Source organism: Mauremys reevesii, linkage group 1, assembly GCF_016161935.1.
Source record: "Mauremys reevesii isolate NIE-2019 linkage group 1, ASM1616193v1, whole genome shotgun sequence".
Classification (NCBI taxonomy): Eukaryota; Metazoa; Chordata; order Testudines; family Geoemydidae; genus Mauremys; species Mauremys reevesii.
This window is the reverse complement of record NC_052623.1, coordinates 55,070,050-55,092,828: the sequence shown is the minus strand read 5'-3', so window position 1 is coordinate 55,092,828 and position 22,779 is coordinate 55,070,050. Positions and strand designations below refer to the sequence as shown.

General features: G+C 37.7%; 1 protein-coding gene across 7 annotated transcripts in view; it reads right to left on the bottom strand.

Annotated features, from left to right (window-relative positions):
* The window catches only part of NBEA (neurobeachin), an 831,523-nt gene that overhangs the window by 501,510 nt on the left and 307,234 nt on the right, over nucleotides 1-22,779 (bottom strand). For all 7 annotated transcript variants that reach the window (XM_039530859.1, XM_039530876.1, XM_039530902.1 and 4 more), the window contains exons 19-24: nucleotides 12,902-12,983; nucleotides 12,573-12,696; nucleotides 11,972-12,164; nucleotides 10,684-11,703; nucleotides 3,907-4,124; nucleotides 1,848-2,001 (exon numbers count right to left, since the gene is read on the bottom strand). In XM_039530859.1, the coding sequence (XP_039386793.1) occupies nucleotides 1,848-2,001; nucleotides 3,907-4,124; nucleotides 10,684-11,703; nucleotides 11,972-12,164; nucleotides 12,573-12,696; nucleotides 12,902-12,983 (1,791 nt within the window). The remainder of the gene's footprint in view (nucleotides 1-1,847; nucleotides 2,002-3,906; nucleotides 4,125-10,683; nucleotides 11,704-11,971; nucleotides 12,165-12,572; nucleotides 12,697-12,901; nucleotides 12,984-22,779) is intronic.

Genomic DNA, 22,779 nt, shown 5'->3' with positions numbered 1-22,779 from the left:
GTTTCGCTTAAAGTCGCATTTTTCAGGAACATAACTACAACGTTAAGCGACGAGTTACTGTACTTGTTTCTAAAACTTCCCTTACCTGCATGGCAAGCTCTCTCTATTACTCATTGCCCCTCTCCCAACTTTTTATTCAGTGCCACTTGATCAGCTTTCATCTGGGGTAGCATTTCAGCGGTACTGTTTGGAAAACTTCAGTGTTATAACCTCTCTGTTTTAAATCCACTTCATTTTGTAATAACTTTAAATATAGAACGGTACCACACAAGTAATTGAGAAATGACTATACCCGTATGTATAATATAACGATGTATTCTAAAGGGTTTCCTTTAATAAAATAAACTCCAACTCAAAGAGAAAAGTTTGAGCCACTCACACATGACAAGTTCTTGGGCTAAATATACATCATGTATGTACTTACATTTTAATTAAGAAGTGTGTTGTACAAATTCTTTTGCTGTTATTATTCTAACAAGATGACAAAACTGAATGTTTTGTAAGGGAGTTTGCTATAGTCTAGTTAAGAATTTTTTTTTTTAAATATTCAACCTTTTAATTTTGAAATCTCGTGGAACATAGAGCAAAACCACCTTCATTAAGAACATCTTATTGTTGCAAACCAGGATATTACGATGTGTAAACACAACACTATTCAAAAGATAAGGGTAATTGATAAGACTTTATCGGATGTTCATGTACTATACACAATAAATAAAGGGCAACTCTGAATTACAGGACTAAAGGTCTATCAAGTGGTTTTGCAATGACATAAATCATGATAGCAAAGCTAGAGTCACCAAGATCCAGAGATGGAATTATAGCCAAGTAATTCAAACCGTGCCTGTTTTATATTTTATATACTATGAGGATTCCACATAAAGCATCTTCATTTTCAAACAAAGCCCCAGCTGCTTGTTTTGAAAAATGTGTTTGAGTGCCCTTCCTCTAAACACTACCAGAGCAGCTTTCATCTTAAGACGTATTGCTGTGGTTTTTCCCTGTGCACGTTAAGAAGCAGCTTTCTTTGCAATGTAACATTGTAGAAATCTTTCCTTTAACATATTTGATGTCATTCTTGTGACTAAAGTGCAGGGTGGATTCATACCTGTGAATTACAACACTTTTTGTTCACAGCAAATAGAACAAGAATAAAGTTGCTTGCTAATTCAGATGATGCAAATAATATAGGTACAGTATATACATACCCATTGTCTACATCAGTATCATATGATTCTGTTTAGATAGTTGCTAGCCCATTAATATGTTAGAGTGCCAAATACTATTGGTCAAGCTAGTAGAGCAATAGTGTGAAACTATTTTTAGTTACATAAATACTGGTGATAAAGAATATAGGCAAAGAAGTGAGGGTTGTCCAGAGGCTTGAGCAGGAGATAGAGCTTAGGGATCTCTAAGCTCTATTATTGGCACTGCTGCTGATCTGTTGCATTACTTTAGGGAAGTCACTTAACCCATTTGTATCTCATTTTCCCCATCTGAAAATGTCATTAATAGCCACAGTTCCTTACATGAGTGTTTGAGGTATAACACTGTTTTTACTTAAAATGTTTTTAGATCTTCAGATGAGATATTGAACACAAAACATTGCTGTTACTAATTAAACTGCATTTTCATGCTAAAGGAGGGGCCTTTCCTTCACCCTTCCCAATGCAGCCCCTTAAAACACTGAACCTTAACAGTTTGGTTGATATTGATCAAACTTTTGGAAGAAATCAGTTGTTTTCTCTCCTGTTAAAAAGAAACCTATTCAGTCATAGACAATCCTGTGTTACTATTTCTTAACAGTAATTTTTAACATGACCACTAGATGGAAATATTGTACTTACAGTTGGAGATGTGGCTGCAGATAACAATGGCAAAATCCCTCCACACGCAATGATAATATTGTCTACCATCTGGGAAATGAGGTGGATCGTGTTGTGTACAAAAATAATGTTTTCATTGCTATTGACAAAGTCCATTACAGATTTTGTAGAATGACTACAAAAATAGGGAGAAAAAAAAGATATATTATAACACCAATGTTTTTTAAAAAGTTTAGATTCTCTGTTTTTTGAAACCCGAACTTTAATGTTTCCTAGTTGTATGGTATTGTCTTTGTAATAATAAAAAGATAAAATGAAAAATATTTTAAAATACTGATAGGAGCTAGCCTAGCATAATAATTTAGTGGTATTTTTATTTCATACTAGACTATAACTATTTCTATACTATCCGTTATAGAGCCCAGACTCTGCCAACCTTATTAACACTGTTTAGTGCCTTACTTCACAAACAATTGAAACCAATGGGAGCACTCATGGAGTAAAGTACTGTACTGTCCAACATGAATAAGGGTGGCAGAATTTGGCACTTAATGATACCTTTTAAAATAGCTCTAATAATAACGAATGACCAGATTGTCTACAAGAGAGGGCCCCAGACTGATCTGTAGACCACCAGTTGTCCACAAAGCACCTGCTGGTGTTCTTTGGAGAATTGGTTGGTCACAAGTGTAAGCTTCTCTTTATTTCCACTCGCTATATTCCACTAAAAGATAGCTAAACATATAGAACTGTGTTCCTAATGTTAATTTTCCATGTTAGTAATAGCTGTGGATGCCACAGGGATCAAATGATCAACGTGAGGCACAACTGTCCTCATGACTGCAAATAGGTGGGAAAGTGTCCATAGGACAAATTACTTTCAAGATGTAATTCACATTATGAAAATGTTTAGGAGTCTTTGGTCTATTGATGTTATGTGCTTGTCCATAACACAACATGAGTAATTAAATTACCCAGTTCATGAAATTAGTGGCCAGTAAACAAACAGTATTGGTCTTAATTCCAGGAGGAATTACAAACTAAATGTCTAATTTGCCAGTGAATTTCAGGTAAACAAAGGGGGCAAAAATAAGGTGATTGGTAAAAAAACTACTACTACTGACTATTTTATAGTGAGGTCACATAAACGTGGAAATTAAAGTCAAGTCAATTGGTAATCTGATTTAATTAAGCGAATTCTCAACTACTGATAATACATCATTACAGCTTTTGCAGAATGAATTATGCCATTCTGGGAAATAGATGAAATAGTGCCTGATGTACCGCTAGACTTTGACTACAAGTAGTAACTATTAAGGTAGTTTCTTCGCTTAACTAAAAGGAATCATAACAGAAGCGTCATCAAGGTGAAAAGCAATGTATTTAAACAATACATTCTTTTTTAAAATGGTAAACAGATGTTTTTTAAAAAGGCACAAGATCACTTGCATTATTTTTTAAATTTTAAAAATGTGTTAAATACATAAATGAATTAAGATGTTATGGCAAAAAATATACAGTTAATAGCAATGTAGCCATCAAGGCTAATCAAGACAAAGCATGTCTTTATTGTTTTACAATTGGAAATCTTTACAGAAATGAAAACTTGTTTATAGGCTAGCTGTGACTGCCTACTAAATTCTCCTGGAGGAGTCTCTGTATTAAGTCATAAAATAGAAGAATTATTCAAACACAGGATGAAGACTGGTGTGTGGAACAAATATTTCTGGATTAAGAATGCAAACATCTCCAAACGCTAGTAGTGGCTACTAAAAATAATAGCACAGATATTTGTCGTCCCCATATTAAATGTAGTCGTTACTAATAGAAAGTCCATTAAGATACAGTAATTCAAAAAAGACAGGTGAGATACTACAGTTTTTATCCCTCACAAAGAATAGGAATTAACTGAGGCATGTCAGATACTACAATAAGGTAAGTCTGGTAAAGCTGACTTTACAATGGAAATTTACCTTTAAAGAAGTAGTTATCAATACATGTCTTGTATCTAATTATGTCTTTACTTTGCTGATAAACACATACATAATAAAATTAAAAATAAGAAATATAGCTTTTCTACCTTCTCCAAACATGTACATCTGTTTCTAATGCAAACAGCAAATCTGTCAGCAGCCTCTGGTGCATTGGAGACCATTTAAACTCTGGAATACGAAACATAGTTGTGCGTGGACCTGGACTAAACTGGCGTCGTTGTTCTTCTGTCATTGGCATTCCTCGAAATCCCAAGTCAACTCTCAAGTCTCTGTCTTGCTGGGTAACAGACCGACCTTGCACAGCCTATGTTAACAAAAAGTTCAAAGTTTGTGTTAAACATATGCAATGAATTCTAACACTGCACATGGATAAGATTTGGAAAAGGAGGGCCTATAATTGGAGCTGAAAATAAAAAATAAATATACCAGTAGTACCATCCAGATAAAGTTGGTGTAATTTGACGTAGCCCCATTGAAACTACTCTGATTTACACCAGCTAACAATCTGGCCTCACATCTGGGCCTTCATTTCAGTTGTTTAGTGACATTTTGCATTTCAGATTCCTCAACGTGCACCCTGAAGGCATTTTGTTTACAGTGTGTTTATTTTTGGCAAGTTGATCCTGTCTAGATATTTTGAGGGATGTGAGAGACACACTCTATACCTCGGGGGAGTGCCCTGTAACCCCCCTATTTATATATAATTGTGATCATGCACATAAAGCATGCCATGTGAGGCGTCAGGGGAAAGGTTATGATCTGCTGAAAGCCATTGTTCTATCTAAATATTGCATATGAAATTATAAGAATTGTGTTGTATGGTTTTCACTAAAATGTGCTGTGGGTGTGGGAAGTGCCCAGATACTAGCTCTCCAGAGACAACGACAAGGGAGGTAACTAATGCCTGTGTTTGGGCTGAGCAGACATCACCAGCCATTGTCCAGCAGAGGAGTTACAATTCAATGCTCACTCACAGGACATGCACTGGGGTATTGCTTCTCCTTGTGAATCAGCAATGCCCACCAGACATTCCTGGACTCGTGTCCTCCAAGCACATGGGACTAAAGGTATAAAAGAGAATACAATGGCCCCATGCTTGGCCTTTTCTCCTCCCCACTCCCCACCTATGCTGCAAGCAACAAAGACACTCAGAAGACTGAAGACTCCAACAGAGGATACTGGACCAGGTTTCAAGGGTGAAACCTGTGTACTGTGAACTGCAATATTCAGTGGGATGAGAAAAACTGCTTAATCTAAATGTTGCCCAGCCTAATAGGGTTGAGAGTATAGACTGCATGCTTATATTTTGGTAAACACTCTGACTTTTTGCTTATCATTTATAATCACTTAAAATCTATCTTTTTGTAATCAAATTTATTTTACTGTTTATCTTTACCAGTGAGTTTGCCTGAAGTATTTGCTAAATCTGCTCAGGTTTACAAAGGCTGGTGTATATCCACTATTCATTGAAGAAGTGGTGAACCAATTAATAAACTTGCACTGATCGTCTTGAGCAGTCCAAGATGGCATATTCCTGAGGTACAAGGCTAGAGCTGGGAGGATTTGGCTGGTGCCTTTCTCTGTGTGATTCATGAGTGGCTCTAGGAGCATTCATGCAAACTAGCTGGGTGTGGGACTCCACATGCGGTTGCGCTAAGTGATAACAGTACCTGGAGGAGTTTGAAGCTTGTCACTAGCAAAGCATTGTGAGAGACAGCCTAGGCTGGAGAGCTAAGGGGGCACAACTGTACCCTGGAGATCCTGTTACAGGGTACAGTATTTATGTATACTTTTTTAGGAAGATCATCATCTTTTCCCCTCAGAATTACAAATCTAACTTTCCAGGTATTTTGTACCTGATTGTGTCTTAATTGAGCAAGTTTTCTGGCCTCCCAGGACAGCCTTTAGTGTCTCCTAGCAGGTGGAGAATTTGTGGGTTATATTGTTTTAATGTCTAGGTAGTCCTAAGCTGTTTTTACTTGGTGAACACACAACGGAGAAAAAGGAATTATTCAGTGTGATACACAAGATTACTGGGAGGAAAATTTTATAGAGAAAGAATTTAAACGGAATGTTAGGAAAAAATCTTCCTAATGATGAAATCACTTAGACTGTGGAACAGTCTCCCACAAAAGAAATAGCAGAAGCCACATTGCTTGGGATTATTTTAAAACCAGGCTAGATAATACAAAAGAAAGAAATAATATTGCATTAGCTGAAGATGGATTGGGTGATCCTTTCTTTTCGTATTTTCTATTCTAAATTAAACACATTTAGAATAAGTTGCTTTAAATGGACAACATTTTAGTCAGTGGATTTTTCAAATCACATTCAATTGCAAATTCCTGAATACTGCATGCCGATTGTCAGAAAAAAATACATCTATGGTGTATTTATTTTTGCATTGTAAAAAGCAGAATAGTACAGAAACCCAGCTCTAAAGTTTACTTGATCTTTAGTCTGAAATGTTGTAACCTCCATTTTCATAGAATCATAGAATATCAGGGTTGGAAGGGACCTCAGGAGGTCATCTAGTCCAACCCCCTGCTCAAAGCAGGACCAATTCCCAACTAAATCATCCCAGCCAGGGCTTTGTCAAGCCTGACCTTAAAAACCTCTAAGGAAGGAGATTCCACCACCTCCCTAGGTAACCCATTCCAGTGCTTCACCACCCTCCTAGTGAAAAAGGTTTTCCTAATATCCAACCTAAACCTCCCCCACTGCAACTTGAGACCATTACTCCTTGTTCTGTCATCCGGTACCACTGAGAACAGTCTAGATCCATCCACTTTGGAACCCCCTTTCAGGTAGCTGAAAGCAGCTATCAAATCCCCCCTCATTCTTCTTTTCTCTAGACTAAAGAACATTGTTAACTCAATTGTCAAACTGGTCTGTTAAGATCTAAATTTCTGCTGCTACTGATGCTTGTCTATTTTATATCTCCTCAGAATAATTTTTACAGACTTGATCCTACACCAGTGAAGTCATGGGATTTTTTACCATTGATTTGAATGAGACCAGGATCAGCTCCTAAAATCTGGGAGACAACAGTAATTAAAATAAAGTGTGTGGGAACAAAAGGAGGAGGAATTTCACCTAAAAATGGAATCTGGAAATATCAAGAATATTTACACAAGTTGGAGAGATCTTTCAGTCTTGAATTTGGTGGCAATAGTTTTCCTAGTGATTATATAAAATATCTGTACTGTGGTTTAGTTTTTTTCTGTATCATATCAATCTGAAACAAGTATTTAGCATTTAGAATAAACACTTAATGTTAGTAGTTTTTTGTACCCTCAGTAAGGATAAGGGTGCCATTGTGCTGGGGACTTCTAACTCCAACATAGATTAAAGAGATAGTCCTTGGCCTGATGAATTTATAATCTGAACAAAAGGCAACAAGTGAAATTTATCAAGGGAGTGGGGAAGGGAGAGAGAGGAGAAAACACAAGAATAACAGTTTACAAGATAAGATAGCATAGCTCTGCCTATTTTATCTCTATATGTATAGATCTATATATAGATATTGGTTAAAACAGGAAAGAAGAGGAATATATCCCTACATACCTCTCCCTTTGATATTTTAACCAAAAAACCTACACTCCACAATAGAAGCAATCTGTTCCCCATTACTCCCCTATTCCTCAGTACATTTGCTGATTTTCCTGGAATCAGTAGTCTTTCTTTGATGATTTAGACTAAGAATAAACCATCTGGCAACTGAAAAAAATCACAGTTTGAACAGCTTTGACACCTTCTTCTTCGCTAAAGGTTTGGGGTTTTTTTCCCTCTATTATGCAGAGTGCCTTAAAATCTGGCGGATCCTTTACCTTGCTTGAGGTGCTGCAGTAATTTTGAGAACGTTTTCACCAATTTGAGAGTTTGCATACAAAAGAACCCATGCTCCCTCTCATGGCACTTGTCAATGCATAGGTCAATGTATTGTACCGACATGCCAAATGCAGGAAGTGGCTCAGTATCTCTGCTCACTGAAGCTTAGCATTACTCTTTTTCAGTCTCCTTGTTAAAGGAACATTCTTCTCCCTGAAGAGTAGGGGTAGATACAGGGAAGCCAGAATCTGTTACTTTGAGAGGAGTACTGTAGTTTTTGTGGGGAGGGAACTGCCTTCTGGAAGCCCTGAATTCTCAATATCTGAGAGAGACTACTACAGATTCTGGAGTTCTTCATGCAGCAATGTTCTTCAGAAAGACAGGGTAGCCTTAGATGTCTGACCAGATGATGACCATTGTGCTGCTACAGGTATCAGTATTCCTCTCAAGGTGTTCCTGATGCTACATTAAGTGATGCCTGCTGCAAACTACTATACATAATGCTACAAGGCCAGCCTCTGTATCAGCTCTACCTGTCATCCCTAGTTTCAAGGGACTTGGTTGACTACTGAATCTGTCTGACCACCTCCCTAGAGGAGTAACCTGTGTACATGGTTGTTTGAAGAAAGTTGTTTGGTCATTTTAAAGCTCTAAATCAGACTCTCTTTTTGCCAAGTCTTTACCAAGAATCCTTAAGTGGATGTGGCAATTGCTAGAGTGGCAAGGTGACATCATCCATTTCTGCACTCTGGAGATTCTCAGCAAAGATCTCAGTGTCTTTCTGTAACACTGAATACAAGAGCCTCCATAATGCCAACAATGTATGCACAATCCTGGAAGTGAAGTCAGGCTTATCCTCCCACTTGAGCAGCTTGAAATAATCCTTATCCTGTACCTGAAGATCAGGTAATTCTGGGACTGCCAGTATTCCTGTAAGGGGAAGGGGAAACTGAATTGAAGTGCTGTCTGTTGAGACACAGCCTCATGGTGGTGGAGTGAGACCAGTGGTGTAAAACCTGGCCCTGAACGGAAACAGTAGGGCTGGAAGGTGGGCAACAATAAGCCAATCCAAACTGGAAATTGAGTTCCTGTTTCCCATGCATATGTGAATTGTTGGCCCAAGTTGGTGACGTTTGCTATAGACATGCAAAGGGCACAGGAATATGCCCCCGTGCACAGTAGGTAAGGGGAACAGCAGTGGTGAGAAAGGGAGGAGAGGAATAGTGACTAAATGAAGTTGTTCTGGCCTGGAAGCTCTTAGAACTTCAGCAGGGCCAGCCTAGAACCTAGGAGGGGCTCTAAGTCTGGTGGGCTCCTTGGCCCTACTATGAAATCCGCAGAAGAAGTGGAGAATTTCCAAAACCCTAGGTGCTCATGACCTACTCAACAGAGCACTAATTGTATATCACAGTAAAAGAGATTGATCTGTTTTCTGCCTGTTTTCCTGAGCATGATCCACTAGACACCTTGAAGGAAAAGAAAGATTTCCAGTGGCTATCTTTGGTAGTCAGGTAAAGCTTTCCCAATATAGTCCTCTGGGGTCTGAGTGAGTCAGATATGTTGAACCCCTTAGCAGAGACCCCAATGCAGAAACACAGACACAGACTAAGGATGTGAATAATTCTCTTTGGGCACAGTCAGGGAAAGCCATATACTATGGGTGTTCCATTATCAGAAGAGTTTCTCTGTAGTTTAGGAACTTCTTTTCTCTATGCTTCTCTGTATCAGCCCATAAGAGTACAGATCTCCTCACAGATTGGAGACAGCAAGGACTGGTAATGATTAGGGCTCCGTGTCAGTCATGGAAGTCATGAAAGTCACAGATTCCGTGACTTACCACGACCTCTATGACTTCTGCAGCGGCCAGTGTGGCTGATCTCAGGGTCACCCAAGCAGCTGGCTCCTGAGACCAGCTGCTCAGGTTGCCCAGGGGACAACCTCACCAGCCGCAGCTGGAGCAGTCCCGGGGACAGCCACACCAGCCACTGCTTGGGCAGCCTGAACAGCAGGCCTGAGGTGCTGAGTCCAGCAGTCCTGAGGAGCAGCTGTGGTCTGCTGGCCCTGGCAGTGGTCCCCTGGGCAGCTGGCCAGAGTAGCCGCAGTCTGCAGCCCCCAGAAGCTGGTGCTGCAGACCACGAGCAACCCCAGCAGAAGCCCCGCTATGTGACCTCCTCCAACATTTAGTCACGGGTATTTTTAATACATATCATGGACTGGTCACAGGCCGTGAATTTTTATTTATTGCCCGTGACCTGTCCATGACTTTTACTAAAAATACCCATTACTAAACTGTAGACTTAGTAATGATGAGATAGTAAGGTTCTTATATGGATAGGATATTACCACCAAAAAAGTTTTGAGTATTGTCTCCAAAGTTGGAACTCTACCCAAACGCTGATTGGCACAGAGAAACAAAGAGAATTAAACCATTAAAAACAGTGAAGAAACACTGGAATTTATATTTTATTATACTCTGTCTTACCAAAAAGCCTAAGTAAAATATAGAATGGTTGTAGCCATGTTGGTCCCAGGATATTAGAGAGACAAGTTGGATAAGGTAATCTTTTTTACTGGACCAACTTCTATTGATGTGAGAGAAGTGGATCCAATAAAACTATTACCTCACGCACCTTTCTTAAATAAAATACAAACATTTCTAGCCTTACAACAGAAAAAAAAGAATTTAGATGCATACAATAAACTTTTATAATCATTAACAACATTGTCCACAGGAAATAAATCATGTGGGCTAATAATATATTCTCCAGCAAAATTTTTAAAGTGATATTCCATAATTGCAATGAGTGAGATTTTCTTATCATAAAATAACATCATTAAACATGGACCAACCATTTTGAAAATAAAAATGTTTGCAAGACATATTTCAGTTATGATGCTAAAGAGAATACCTTTAAAAGTTGGCCACAGCTGTGATTAGATTAATTAGATATACTTTTGTGATTAGATTAATTATCCTGTAATCAAATACATATATGTCACATACTGATATAATTATAGCACCTCTAACTTACTTGGGTTGTAGTAGTTGTCTGGATCTTCCTTATCTCCTTCCCTGCTTCTTTACCATCATCAGATCTTTCAGTATCTGATATTATACTTCCTGCATCAACATTAGGTAGACTTTTGCTACCAGAAGACTCTGTCTCCAGGGTTGTAGCTGTCATCTCAGCATATTCTAATCCTTTGGATGATGAAGCTAACTCCCTTTCAGAAAGGTTGCTCATTCCATCTGAAGTTGTATGAATCTTGAACTCCTTATCCTCTATTATACTTGAAGTACATGTTATATCTACACTACCAGTCATGTGAGCAAGCAATCCAAGATCATCACTTACACCAAGATGCATTTGAGTCTCTTGTACATTTGGAATAGTAATGTGATTACTGGAAAGTTCAGGGAGAAGTTTCTCTTCTTGGCTGGGTATTTTATCAAAAAGAAATGAGGTATTGTTAGTAGAAGGTTCATCTTTCTCATCAGCCAGTGTTATCAAAGGCCCATTATCCTTCTCTTCGCTTTTCTTAATGATACCAACACTACCATGGACATTGTTTTGGAGTTTCTCAACAGCAGCACAATATACGTTATCTAAAAGGGATTCAACTTCCACGAGGGCACCATTCTCTCCAGTTACCAGAGTCTCTGGTGATAAATCCATATCATCAAGCTTTACTTCTGTGGCTTCTACCTTTTCAGCTTTTATATCAACTAACAGATCATGAACCTCAACATGTACACCCCCTCCTGGTCTATCTGAACTTCCAAGCACATCATCTGACACCTTTGTAGCCATGAGCAAGTCCCTGGTATCTGTGCTGACAGGGTAATCTGTTTCACTTTCTGGGCTTTGGCTTTGTGAAAGGTCTTCTATCTCCCGAATTTCCAGTCCACCTTTTGCTCCTGTTGTCTGAGATGAAAGGCCTGAGATAGTGCTCACATTCCCCTTTTTCCCCTTTTTTATGTTCTCTTCCTCTTGCCTTTGATATTCTTCATACATTTTTGCTAGATACTCCTTGTGAGCTTCATAGGTGACCTTAAATGGAACACGACAGATCATAATTTCAGAGTAAATATATACTTTGTCAATTTAGGGGGGGGAAACAATAGTATAATTAATGTATAGTTCATTAAACATTTCACAGCAAAGAACTCACACTAATAAAGAAAAATGCTAACCTATCATGTCCTATGCTATCCACAAGATGGCACTACATCACTTTACATTGTATCTACTGTATTATTGGCCCCTTTGGCTTAGGGACATATTGGGATCAACAGAAACTCCAGAAACTAAGTCTTACCTTGGAATGTGCTATAGAAAGAGTATCCACCCAGACCCTCCAGCCTCCCCATTCATATTTTATTGCATGATACAAGAGAATACGGAAGATGTTGTACACCATCTCTGTGATTTTCTGTTCTTCAGAATTCTTAGGATTAATATATCCCAGAGAAAACATCCAGTCCTGCCACACCGAACACTGAAGTAAACATCTAAAGTAAAATAATTAGGTCAAAATATATCCAAATGAAATTGAACTTTTTTTTCATTTTTTTAAATTCAGATGAGTAAAACAGGATAAAAACAATTTAAACAGTCTCTCTCCTATGAGCTTCAATGTAATCTTAATAGATCACTTATTTTTGTTTTAAATTCAGGATCTTAAAATGTTGTTAAGTAAAGCATTGTGAACAAAACAAAAATATCTATCACTGATTTAAAATTAACTACCGGATGTTCATACAATTTGTTTTAACCACATATTTATTACATATTATGTAAAACTGCACAATACAATACTCAAGACTTTTATCCAAAATTTCTTGTGTATTAACAACACTGAGTGTGGCAACAGGTAAACTATTTCTGTTACTGGGAGAAATAACATTTGATTTACATACCTTCTGTTTTCACGACTATTACTGAAAAGTTTTATCATATCAGATAAAAACAAACGCCGAACTTCCATCAGCTCTGCACTTGGTGTGGAATTTTTTAACAAAGTTGCCACCACTTTAAGAATCACTGTAAAAGAGCAAATATGTCACATAACACATTTTTAAATCCCATCCAAAAACCAGCTGTTGAAATCATAAAAGTATTGAATAAAAGGCAATTTCCTTTGAAGTACTCAACATATTAACTGTTCTTGCAATGTGAAATAACACTTTCTTAAAAAAAAACAACCCCTCGCCATTAATTTGAAACATACATAAAATAATATCCTTACTTGGATTCTGAATTTTCACTGTAGAATCTGGCTCTGGATGTGGTTTATGAACAACTTGAGTGCACACTTGTTCTGTCAAAATCTAAAACAAACCAATTATTTATTTACCATCTATTAATTTTATAGAATAAACTTCAAATTTCTATTTGATCTTATTGTGCTGTGGTTTATTATGAACAATGGAACAATGCGTGTTAGGCCTTGATACAAAAAATGCTTTAGTAAAATAATAATATTGCTGCAACGATGCAAAGGAAAAAACAGATTTTAATTACAAACCAATCTTGAATGCAAGGAATCAAGTTTTCATTTAATATATTAACAAATAAATGTATTCTGGACAGCTATGAACTATGAAATGTCAAAGCACCCCCTCTCTTCTGGTTCCAATCCACCTTAATATCTAGATTATTTTTATTAGAGTTTAGTATCACCTCAGAACATTTTAATGTAAAACTGTGTCAAAAATTCACATATTTCCTCTACAGATAGGTGTCTCATATGTGAACATTTTGTAAATGAAATCTTGGCTGATTTTTTTGTAATAGTATTATTTTGAATATGTAGATCTGTTCAAACCATATGCTGCCAAAAAACTGTATCGTTTCAGGTACTGATTCAAACCCTTATATCATGAGGAAGGTCAAGGTAGGCCCATGACTGGACAGATGAATGACCTAGTATTCAGTACATCTCCAAAATTCCAAGTAGTTCCTACTGAAGTAATAATTATCTGCTGTCTTCTGGGAAAGGCTGGGGACACCAACTTCAATAGGAACTGTTGGGTGCTCAGCACTTTTGAAAATCAGGCCACTTATTAAGGTGCCTAAATATCGACTGAACAGCCTGACTTTTGAGATCCATTTTTAAAAATCTTCTCATATTCTTATGCCAGGGTGTTAGACGACAAAGTGGTAGAAATGCCTGCACCCAGTTTACCCTAGAGAATACATTGTTGGCACCTCCTGTAAGGTGAGCAAGAAATTTCCTACCACAGACAAGGTTAAGAAGTGGATAAATAGTAGCCCATGACCAATAGCAGCCTCTCCCACAAGACACTTAAGTATAAATAAAGGGCAGGTAGAAGCCTTAGCCTGTGGGGAATATAAGGGGTTGAAAGTAAGTGTTGGTCAAGTATTTGTTTAGTTGTGAAAAACTTGTCATTTCATAACAAAACAATCATATTTCCCATTTTGTTCACCATTGTGCAGCCTTTGGGGTTTTATATGAATATAAAACTTTGAGCAAAACTCATGGATTTTGGATATCAGTAAATAAAATCCATCAGGTTTTCTTCAGTAAAACTGTACAAAGCATTATTCAGTTGGTTTTGTCCTGTTCTAATTATACAGACCTACATACAGAAGCTGAAAATATATAAACTAAATTAAAGAAAGTCGCAGTTAATAGAAATGTATATACAACTACACAGCATATGGCTCAATACACAAAGAATCCTGTAGAGAATCTAAAAACTTTCAGCATCAGTATTAAATTAACGATGCTTGGTGAATCTGTGTGATGAACTTTGAATGGCTAACATACAAATCTCAATTGGAAAAACTGACTTGAGTCTACTGAACCACGATGCTGGTTAAATAAACTAGTTTGATTATTTACATTTAAGATTCATTAGGGAATAGTGGTAAGAAATGTAAGAAAATATTTTTACAGTTGGTAATAAGGACAAAAACCAACCAAAATAAAAGCCAAAAACAAAACAAAAACAACTACCCTTGATGAACTTCAAAAGGGCTTTGGTTTATGTTATTCAAGAAAACCATTAAGTATTTTCTTTATCTAACAAAAGGTCTCTCTGGAACTGTACTGAAGTCATGGGAAATGTTCTCTGCTACATCAAAGCTTGATGATATTGACAACTAAATTGGTTATTTGGAGTGTAGGAAATATATTTTACTTTTGAAACAAAGAATGTTGCTTCTTGCTCTCTTTTAAGTGTTAGTGATTTGTTAACTATTATGTAGTTTTACTATGTACAATTCAAACTATGTTTCTCCCACATATAGTTATACTTCAGAGTCTGTTAAGTGACTTCAAAATTCAAATGCTGTAAAGCACTTTGGGGTCCTTCATAAACTTAACATATGGCAAAAGCGAAAATAAAAGCTGTATATTCAATAGATTTTACAGAGGTATAGAACATGAAATGTTGCTCAAACTTCTGAAAACTTATCTCAGGGCACATCTTTCTAAAAATATCTGGATTGATCATGCAAAAAAAAAAAAGTCAGACCTGCATTACATCCCCTATGAGGGTGTGCGCACAAATACATATATAATTAAGATTCAGCATATAATCACAGTTATTATGTAAACAAATGAAAAGTGAGCTGTGCAGCTTATCATTTGTATGCAGTTACAAATTAAAGCCCAGTCCAGCAAAGCCATAAACACATGGTAACTTTAAAAGATGTATTTTTACCAAAAATATCTTTTATTCAGACTATTCTTAGTGATAGTGATATGGTGCTCACAGATCAACCCGTGTATCAAAAATGAAATAAAAATAATCTCCCCAACTATGTAGCATCCAGCAACTAAAGAGAAATTAAATACTACTGAGGTTGAATAAATTAACTAATAGTCAATTAAAGTTTTTCTGTCAACTAGAATAATAAAAATACTTGCACGATGTCAAAACTTTTTCAGCAGCTACCCAAATGTCCCCTTTTCTCTCCTGTCAATCAAACTACTGGTCCTGAATCCATGGTGCATCGTTTGCTAGAATACAGACACCCCCATACAAAGTCATATTAACCTCAAGTTTTGATAGAAAAAACTCTTCCAGCTTTGTCAAAGTTGTTTTCACCTAATATTTAAATCATATTAGGGTGGATAGAAATCAGATTTTTTTGATTTTTTTTTGGAGGAAAAAACCTATCTAAAGATACATTATACCTCAAAGATATCTCATCATGGAACAGGGATTATAAATTCTAATTCTATAGTATGAGACAATATATTCATGTAATGTTTAAGAAAAGTTTTGTAAATTAGTTCCAATAGTTCATAGATTAGACACCCAATCTTATGGGGTTCCAGAGGTTTTTGTATAGATTATTTAGGTTAATCTTTCTATCTATCCAATGGGACTCAGTGCTCAGTCTAGAAGATATCATCAGAGATGCTTAGTTTTGCAGTTCTCAAACTGTGGATTTGTGTCTCCAGAGATAACATGCTTGTTAACAGCAAAAATGTTTTTAAATAAATATATATAGAGAGAGGTGAAGAAAAACAGACCTCAGCCCTATTGTCCCTCTGCAAATTTGTGTACACAGAGCTGATCCTTTACCTCTCTCTAAAAGTGCAAAGTTTCAAAAAGTTCAGTGAATAGAAGATTGTTGGGGGTGGAATAGATCTGGACAAGGAGAAGTTTGAAGATAAATGTGAGAAGGGAGGGACAGGCAGTAGAAACAAAAGTGAAACTGTTTGACCAGCATATTCCAAAAGTCTTGAGGTCTTTCCAAGTGTAGCCTTCATTGACTTGAGATCTACCATACCATTCTCTCACTAGAAGGGAAAACCTATAATGGCAGCAGGCCGTAAAAGAGACCCAGTTTGGGAATATTTTAAAGAAGTTCCTCTACCTGTGGGCAAGACAGGCATGCGTGCAAAATACAAACAGTGCAACAAAGAAATACAAGGCCTGGTTGACCAAATGAAAGTGTTCCTTCTCAGGAGGAAGCTGCATTGAAGATGATGAAAGGAACACGTCTGAACATGCAGGATCTTCAGGTTGGTAAACTTTTTTATTTCATACTTCTCTCTTAAGGACTGCCTGTCTTCCTTCTGGACTATTCTTGAATTCTCATGTTTGAGCAAAAAAAATAGCCATGATTTGTGATAAATAAATAGCTGAAGTAGGCAGATCTTCCTTTTACAATTTCACCTTTAAAGTGAATTCAATGAGTGTACTAAATAAGCAGTATGGTAATAATAATTAAATAACTGCATTGACTTTAAGGAGAATCCATCCTCAACATACAGGATTCTGAAGACTATCCACCTTCAAGATCACCATTATTTTATATAGTTTCAGAGTTATCTGCCAATGATAGTGTTTCAGTCACATCACGTATGTCACATAGCCACAGTATATCACCTGTAGCAAAAAGAAAAACAAACAAACCCTCTATCATCCAGAAACCACCATATATAAATTTGTGATAAGAACCAGCAGATTACAAAAAGAGGTAATTGATGAAAAAATTGCCTGTTTTTTTGTATGCAACAAACTCTCCTTTCCATATAATTAAGAACCCACACTTTATTAACATGGTTCAGTCAGTCAGTCATTAAGACCAGGATACAGTGCACCCAACAGAGGAGATATCACATGCAAATTTCTGGATAAAATGTATGAAAGAGAAATTGAGCAGTGTGAAAAAGGTCTAGAGGGTGAAATTGTTAACCCAAGTCTTGATGGGGTGAGCAATGTCCACAACGATCCTGTTGTATGTGCTTCTGTGAGAACAGAAGAAGGGAATGTCTTCCTTACAGAAACAATTGATACATCAGGAAATGCATACACAGCAAAATACTTACAAGTAGCAGCAGTACAAACTGTGGGGAAAAAATTCAAATGTCTAGTACACACCTTGGTCACAGACAGTGCTGCAAATGTATCCAAGATGAGAAGAAAATATTTAGAAGAGAGAGTCCCAAGCTAATAACATACTCATTTATGAGTATGAGTTTCAATGCTCATTTGATAAACCGCCTAGCCAAAGACTTCAGTGTTCCAGAAATAAAGGCTAATGTTGTTGAAATTGCAAAATACTTCTGCAACAACCACTTTGCAGCAGGTGCTCTGAAAAAAGTGGGAGGAACCAAGCTAACTCTCTCACAAGACGTGTGATGGAACTCAGTAGTGGACTGTTTTGAGCACTATATCAAGAGCTGGCCCAATCTGATGTCAGTTTGTGAACAAAATCGTGAAAAAAATAGATGGCACTATCACAGCCAAAGTTCTCAGCATTGGGCTTAAGAGAAATGTTGAACACATGCTGAGTACCCTGCAGCCTATTTCTTTAGCCTTGAACAAAATGCAGAGAAATAGCTGTTTTATTGCTGACACTGCTGAAATTTGGAATCTTAAAAAGAGAAATATGCAATGACAGAGTTAAATTACAAGCATTAAAGAAACGAATGGGACAAGCACCATTTCCAGCTCATTTTCTTGCAAATATTCTCAACACTCAATACCAGGGTCAAATCTTAACTGCTGAAGAAGAGGAGTTGGCTATGACATGGACATCCAGCAATCATCTCTCCATAATGCCAACTATAATAAACTTCAGAGCTAAGGATGAACCATTCAAGAAATATGTTTGCTGATGATGTTTTAAAGAAAGTCACACCAGTGAACTGGTGGAAGTCAATTAAGCATTTGGATTCAGAGACTGTTGAAGTGATAATCTCACTTTTAACAGCAGTAGCTTCTTCTGCCGGTGTAGAAAGAATATTTTCTTCCTTTAGACTAATTCATTCCAAATTGAGAAATTGTTTGGACCCTGAAAAAGCAGGAAAGATTGTTTTTCTTTTCTAGATTATGAACAATAGGAAAATGAAGGTAAAAATGACTGAGTTAGCTGCAGAAGCCAATATTTTACGTTTTTCATGTTGACCTGGCTGACAGTCAATTTAATTTTTGTTTTTAAAAAATATTTCATGTAACTATTTTAGTTAAAAACAATTTTAATAAAAACAAACCTGTTTTTAAAAAGCTTGAATGCATAACTAAATTCAAAAAATCATGCGCTTCTTTTGTGAAAATATTATAGGTTTGCTGTTGAAGAAAAAAATCCAATTGTTGTTAACGTTGTTGTTTTAGTTATATAAAACAATTTGTGTGTCTGTCTGGTGATGATTAATCTGTTGAATTGGAGATTGTTCACCTCCCAATGACTTAATAAATATCTGCTTCAATTACCTTTGGTAAATGAAATAACCAAACAATCATTCATTTTCTAATATAGATGTAAAACTAATCTGAAAAGTTTACAAAATAAATCACTGTTTAAAAATGTATAGTGTGTACCTTCTAAAAATGAAACCTACATCTATCTCTGAGTTGTGAAGAATATGTATTAAGGTTATAATAACCAACAAGAATGCACTTTTCTGTAGAAATCCATGTTTAAAGAGAGTCTTCCTGACTAGTAATTTAAATCAAATCCACCGTGAATCATATCCATAAACTATCACAGGTGTTTCTTAAAAGTGGGCTCTATCCTAGGTCAGGAGAAAGGCATAATCACATGCCTTAGGATACATCTACACTGGAGTTTGGATCATGCTTCCCAACTTGGGAGACAGTCACATGCTAGCTCTGCTTGGGCTAGCATACTAAAAATAGTATTGTAGGCAGAGGTAGCATGGGCAGCAGCTTGGGTTAGTCACCTAAGTACAAATGCACCCTAGGTATCTATATAGATAGCCCCAAGCCACTGCACATGCTACCCTTGGCTACACTACTGTTTTTAGCAGGCTAGCTCAAGCAGAGCTCACACTTAAAAAAACCCACCTAGGATAGTTTAAGGACATGATTAAATATTAGGTGAGAACTTTTGATGCAAGACACAGCTGGAAGAGTTTTGCAACAGAAATTGGTAGTGTAGTTCAGTGCAGATGCAGTGTAGACATAGCCATATTGTGCAGATAGAGTCCTATGATTCCTCATTATGAGGAAGACAGGATCCCTTTCCTATTCCATAACTTGTTCCTACGCTGAGATGACTAATTGTTTTGTATTGGGGCAACAACATACACCAGTTACAAAGTTATGTATGTGTATATCATCGGTGGTGTAATGCATCTTATTCTGCATGTAAAAACAAACCACAAATTCAAAGACATTAATGCATGATTCATTATAAACTCAGAACTTTTGTCCTTTGGAAGTTAATGCCACCAAAGTAGCTTGAAATATCAATGCATCTAGAAGTTGATGTACTCAAAGCCACCTGAAATGTTCAAGACCAACATATAAACCTGACTTGCTCAAAATCACTGCTGGCTGGACTGTGATACTCTTTGGAAAGAAACTTCATGAACTCTACTAAGCAGCCACAGGTGCTACAGAGCATATTCATAGGTAAAGTGGGGCAGATCACCTCAAGCTACATCTATGCTAAGAATTAAAGGCATGATTTCTACACATATTTGTGCTAGCCCTCATCTGAGCTAGTGCAATAAAAACAGTAGTGTAGCCGCATAGCACAGGCAGCAGGGCATGAGTTAATTATTAGGGGGGAGGGATAGCTCAGTGGTTTGAGCATTAGCCTGCTAAACCCAGGGTCGTGAGGTTCAATCCTTGAGGGGGCCACTTAGGGATCTGGGGCAAAAAATTGGTCCTGCTAGTGAAGGCAGGGGGCTGGACTTGATGACCTTTCAAGGTCCCTTCCAGTTCTAGGAGATTGGTATATCTCCAATTATAAAAAAATAAAAAATAACTGCCTAGCCTACAAACCCGCCTGGACCCCATGAGTATGTACTTGGGAGAGTTAGGCCATGCCACCCCTGCTGCTGCCCATACTACCATGGGTACACTACTGTGTTTAGCATGGTAGTTCAGATGAGAGCTAGTGTGTAAGTATGTGTACTTGAGCTGGGAATGACACCCCTAGCTCATACTGTAGATGTTTCCTAAAATATCCTATGTGATGCTTCAAATGACAGTACCTCAATCACTCATATTAACAAATCAGGGATCCCACACTCCTCACAACCTCTCACCCCCACCCTTCAGTTCCTCAGGGTGTTGACTTAGCCACTTAATGAAGAAAAACAACTTGAAAAGGCACCCTAAAGATACTCATACTTAGTCAAACCTCCAAAATAAGAGATTTAAAATCTGCCTCACAAGTTAATGCAGGGCCAAATTAAGAGAAAAAGCAGTCACTATTCACTCTTTCATAACTATTATTCTTCTAGATGTGTTGCATGTGTCCATCACATTGTAGGTGTATGTTCAATTTTCCCTAGTGTTAGTTGGAGGAGTGGCCCCCACCCATCTCAGGCTCCTCCTGCTTAGATAGGAGGGTATAAAGGGCAGAGCCACCGCACCTCTCCGTTAGTTCTCTCCCACCAAAAGCCCAATGAGAAGGAAGGTGGGTTGTATAATGGACTAATGCAATCTCTCTCAAAGAACAACAGTTCTGAAAGGATGAATAACTGCTTTGAATGAGTGCTTGCATATGTCTATTATACTATGGGTGACTCCGAAGGTGTTATTAAAGGCAGTGGGGCTCAGAGTCTCATTGCATGAGGGACTATAGGACTGCTTTCTCAGTAAGTGAATACTGTCTAGAAAACATGTAGACAGATGACCATGTCACTGCTCTGCAGATGTCCACGATAGGGACATGTCCCATGAATGCTGCAGCAGGAGCCTTATGTGGCATAAATATTGATAACTTTGAAGACATAGCCAAGGACACACATGAATGGAGAGCTACTGTCAAGAACAGTTTGAGGAAGACAGGCAAGAAAAACTGACTGAAAAAAAGGCCCAAGTATCATGCAAAGTCTTCCATGGGAGCCTGCATGTTTGTGTGTGACATGTTTGCATCTTGCTCCTCATGGGTCAGGCTACACAGCCACATGAGGACACATGCAATGCTGTGACATCATCATTGGATAGGACAGACAGCCATACATGAGTTCCTAATAGATTTAGCAACGACTGACTGGTTTGGTGTTAGGAAGGAGATAACATTGTTACTGTGTGCACTACCCATTGGAGGGGTGGGCGGTAGGGTAACCCAATTGTGCCCTTGTATTATTTGGTGAATAGTTTAGAAATCCAGATAAATAGGTTATTTTAATTGTTTTGTAAAGGGTTCACTAGTCAAATATTGACCAAAATTCTACAAATTGGCAGAGAATATTTCAACTAGAGCTGGTTAGAAAATGTTTTCCTCCCTCCATCCCCTCATCCCCCAAATGTTTACCTGTTAAGTTGGGGAAAGAAACCCTGAAAAAAATATTTTGTTTTTCAGCTGAAAGTTCTTGAGTTTTGAGTGTTCTGTTTCCTGAAGGAAGGTTGAGAATTTGATAAGAAAGCAGATACTATATGTGAAAATTTCCATTTAGTTCTACACTCAATTTTCTGTCAAATAAAAAAAAAATGTCAACCAGTCCTAATTTCAACCAGTTCTGCTGCTGACTTCTATTTGTTAAGCAGGGAACTTGCCCACTGGAGCTGCTGCTGTGTCTCCTGGAATACCTCTTGCCTCCCTTTGCCCCACTGGTGTGGGCACCAGGACCTGACTATCTCCCATGATGCACCACAGTCTCTTCCTATGACTGAGCTCTGCAGTGCAGGCCCATCATGGGGGACATATACTGGAAGGGGAATGCAGACGATAAATGAGAATGAGGGGGATGAGGGACCCAAACTACAATTCCCATTGGGGCACTGCGGCACTTCAGACAGACCCAAAGGGCAGAACTGTGAATATTAATTATCCTCTCCTTCCACGCACCTTAGGAATCTCCTGTGACCAGGGTGGTTTGCCACATCGAAAGCAGGCATCCTATAAATCAAATTCAGCATAACAGTTTCCTGAATCAAGGGGAGGAATAATAGGAGCAAGGGGCACCATATGGAACTTTAGATTTTTTATGTATCTGTTTAGACTCCAAAGGTCTAGGATGGGTCAGACTCCTCTGGCTTTGGTTATTAGAAAGTATCGGGGTTGGGGGGATCCCTGCCCTGAAGAAGAGGTGGCACTTCTTCAGCTTCCAAAGAACCTAAAGTCTGCACTTCTTGAATTAGTACACACTCTTGAGAATGGTCCCTGAAAAGGGACTGGAAAGTGGCATGGGAGTAGAGGACAGAAAGAGAGTTGTAG